We start from the raw sequence: 3,261 nt of genomic DNA on the forward strand, positions 1-3,261 counted from the left end.
TTTTTTTCTTCTTCCATTTGGTTTGTTGGTTTACTTAGGTGAAGGAATGTAGAAGGGCAAACAGAATTTATTCCTAGTGCAGGATGTTTAATCCAAAATACCCAACTAATCAGTGTCGTTTTCAACACTTTTTCACTCCAGCTGCATGTAAAACACATAAATGAATCTAGTAGTTTGCTATACAGTCAGAATTTTGTATTATATTAAATCTGCACAACAGGTGTAGTTAAAGGTGTAAATCATTTTAAAAAGCAGAATAAACTATTTTAACAGGAAAAAAGTACAAAAAGAGTTACATCAACCAAATTCAACAAACACTACCTGTACAGAGTCATACTGATGACACAGCATTTCAACCACACAGTTTATTGGGTTGTTTTGGTTTTTTTTTGCGTGTTACTACTAAATAATTAGTGATGTCAATGGTGTAAATACATTTTAAATTACAAACTCGTCTTTACATTTTATACATGGCTAATTTTACAAACAGAACTTCATGATCAGTTTGTCCAACTTCCACTTGCTGAGCAAAAAGCTGACAATAAATACTTCCTTTTGAAGAATGCTTTAGTAGACCGCTATTTTTAGAGTTTTATGTGGAGAAGTTATTGGTGATATTGCTGAATACATTCTGCTTTCCTCATAGATAATTTGGCTGTGTGAGACTGATCTTCCACTAGCCTAATTACTGCTAGTTTTATCTACCATCGTTAAAATTTACTAATACAAATATGCAGTGTAAGTTCAGGTAGATTATGTTTATTTTTTAAAAAAACTCTGCATTTTAATATCTAATAAAAATTCTTCCTCTTACTTTCATTGCTCATGGAAGTGGTAAGCAGATGTTTCCAAGGATCCTCATTAGTAAGTTCTTACTTCTCAGGCTTATTGCTGCTTTATAGAACTAGTCTGATTATTATCAGTGGGAAGCAGCCACTGTTTGTTAACTAAGTTAACTGCATTAGGGTATAATGTCATTTGTAACACTGAGTACCTTCATCCCAACATGGTTCTTTTACTTGTCTCTGAACACATTCTGCACAAATTAGGCAGAGCAGTCCTGTTTTAGAGCAACTGTTTGGAGTGTTTTACAATTCCTTTGTAAGTGTGATCCAAGTTTGGGAAATGCAATCTCAAGAGAGACCCCTCACTTTTCAAGGGCAACTCACCCACAGGAACAGTTCTGACTTCTGTAGCCACAGAGCACATCAGTGTGACACCCAACAGCAGCCGCCCCTGTGGTTGCAAAGGTTGCATTACTTCTTCACGAGTTCCTTCAGCTCTGAGTAAAATCAGAGCAGCTCTTCCCAACCAGGGCAGGCTCTGGCTGGAGAGGATACCCAAAGTATGGCGGAGACACCAGAAATCCTGATGGCTGGGTCAGGTGGACTGTGTGGGCTGTCTGGAAGCAGCCAGACGTGTAGGGCGGAGGTGAGGACGGCACAAGGCAGCCTGGCTCTGCCCGGGGGAAGGAGAACCTGCGGACAGAGCTGCTGGTGGAACTGGAACTGGTGGCGGTGCTGGACTGCCGCGATGGGGTCCTGAAGCTCGTGGAGGCCAAGATCATGGGAAGGGTCTCGGTCTGATAGCTCCGCAGGGAAAATCGGATTGGCTGTGATGGCTGTTTAGGTCTTAAACATGTGCAACAATAAACTGCTACCAGCGAGCCCAGGATAATGAAGGCAATAAATATTGATCCAACAATGAGGAATGGAACGTAGATTGGTTCTGGCAGAAGAGAGAAGAAGAAAAGCCATGCAAATTAGCCCACTTAAGTAACAGGTTTTCTGTGTAGAAATAAACTCCACAGTATTTATGAAGCCCCACAATATTTCAGTCCAAATAACATACCAATCTGCTTAGAAAACAGAGCACCATTAGCATTGAAACAAAATCATAGTTTAAACCCTGCAGGTTCCAGTAAAAATTTATTTCTATTACAGTTTTAATAGTTACCAAAGGTAGAAGCTGTCTACATCGTGTCCCCTTCATTGGTTCTTAGTAGGTATAGCTCAAGAATCTCACTCCTCTCCCCCTCCCTCATCCCCCAAATCGCTGGGACTGTGCAGTGTAACAGCTTGAATCTGCAGGTGAAGCGCAAATGCTGCAGATGCTGTTAAATCGCTTCCTTTCCTAAGGTGGAAGATAAGCGCAGAGCGTGTGACTTGGGAAACCAGTCTCCGTATGCGCAGCCGGATTTGTTTTGTTTGGGAAACTGACGGCCACTAGCACGGTGGGCTGTGCGTGCAGAGCACCGGAGCGCACTCACACCTCCGGCAGCAATAAAGTTAGACAGCCAGAGCAGAATTTGCCGATGTGAACTTGAAATACAAGTGCACCATGCGGTCAGGAGGGGTCCTGCTGCCGGTGCCCTCGGGAGCGCGGAGCTGCGCCCCCCGGGCTCCCGGACTCGCGGTCCGTCCCGGCGCGGGGCCGCCCCGCAGCCGCACCTGAGCGCACCTGGAGCCGCCCCGCCGCCAGCCCACCCCGCAGCGGCCCGGGGGATGCTCCGCGGGACCGTCTCCCGCCCGCCCCGGGACCCGCGGCCGGGCACTCACGGGCGGTGACTCCCGGCTCCGAGGGCTCCCGGTCGTTGGTGCAGCCGCCCTGCTCCAGGCGAGCCTCGGCGGCGGCGCAGCAGTAGCGCAGGGCGCAGGAGCCGCAGCAGATGGTGGCGGCCGCCGTGTCGAAGCCCTCGGGGCACTGGAAGCCCTCGTGGTAGCCCCCCTGCCCGTCCACCCAGCCGTGGCAGTACTCGCCGCCGCCGGGCTGGCCCCCGCCGCCGCCGCCCAGCAGCCCCAGCAGGAGGCAGCGCAGCAGCAGCCGTGGCAGCGCCCGCCGCCGCCCCGCCATCTCCCCGCCACCGCCCGACGGGGCGCGCAGGGGGCGGCCCCGGGTGCCGTGCGGGGCCTCCTGCGCCGCGTCCGGGGGCTGGGAGGCAGCTCCCACAACACACACACCCTCACACAACCCTTACACACCCTCACACAACCCTCGCACTCACACACCCACCCTCAGACACCCTCACACACCCCCCGCTTACACACCCCCACATACCCACACACACGCACGCACACACACACTCACACACACCTACTCTCACACACACATACCCTCACACAACCCTCGCACTCACACACCCACCCTCAGACACCCCCACACACCCCCGCTCTCACACCCCCACATATCCCCACACAACCCACACACACACACACACACACACACCCTCACACACACACACTCACACTCTCACTCTCACAC

General features: G+C 50.6%; 1 protein-coding gene across 1 annotated transcript; it reads right to left on the reverse strand.

The window, feature by feature from the left end:
• Positions 1-1,276: 1,276 nt before the first annotated feature.
• SHISA3 (shisa family member 3) lies at positions 1,277-2,853 on the reverse strand. The gene is made up of 2 exons (XM_058804258.1): positions 2,559-2,853; positions 1,277-1,728 (listed from the first exon to the last, which is right to left on the reverse strand). The coding sequence occupies exons 1-2, from the start codon at positions 2,851-2,853 to the stop codon at positions 1,277-1,279; spliced, it is 747 nt and encodes a 248-aa protein (XP_058660241.1).
• Between the last annotated feature and the right edge of the window lie 408 nt (positions 2,854-3,261).

The sequence above is a fragment of the Ammospiza caudacuta genome, chromosome 4 (genome assembly GCF_027887145.1).
Source record: "Ammospiza caudacuta isolate bAmmCau1 chromosome 4, bAmmCau1.pri, whole genome shotgun sequence".
In the NCBI taxonomy this organism is placed as follows: Eukaryota; Metazoa; Chordata; class Aves; order Passeriformes; family Passerellidae; genus Ammospiza; species Ammospiza caudacuta.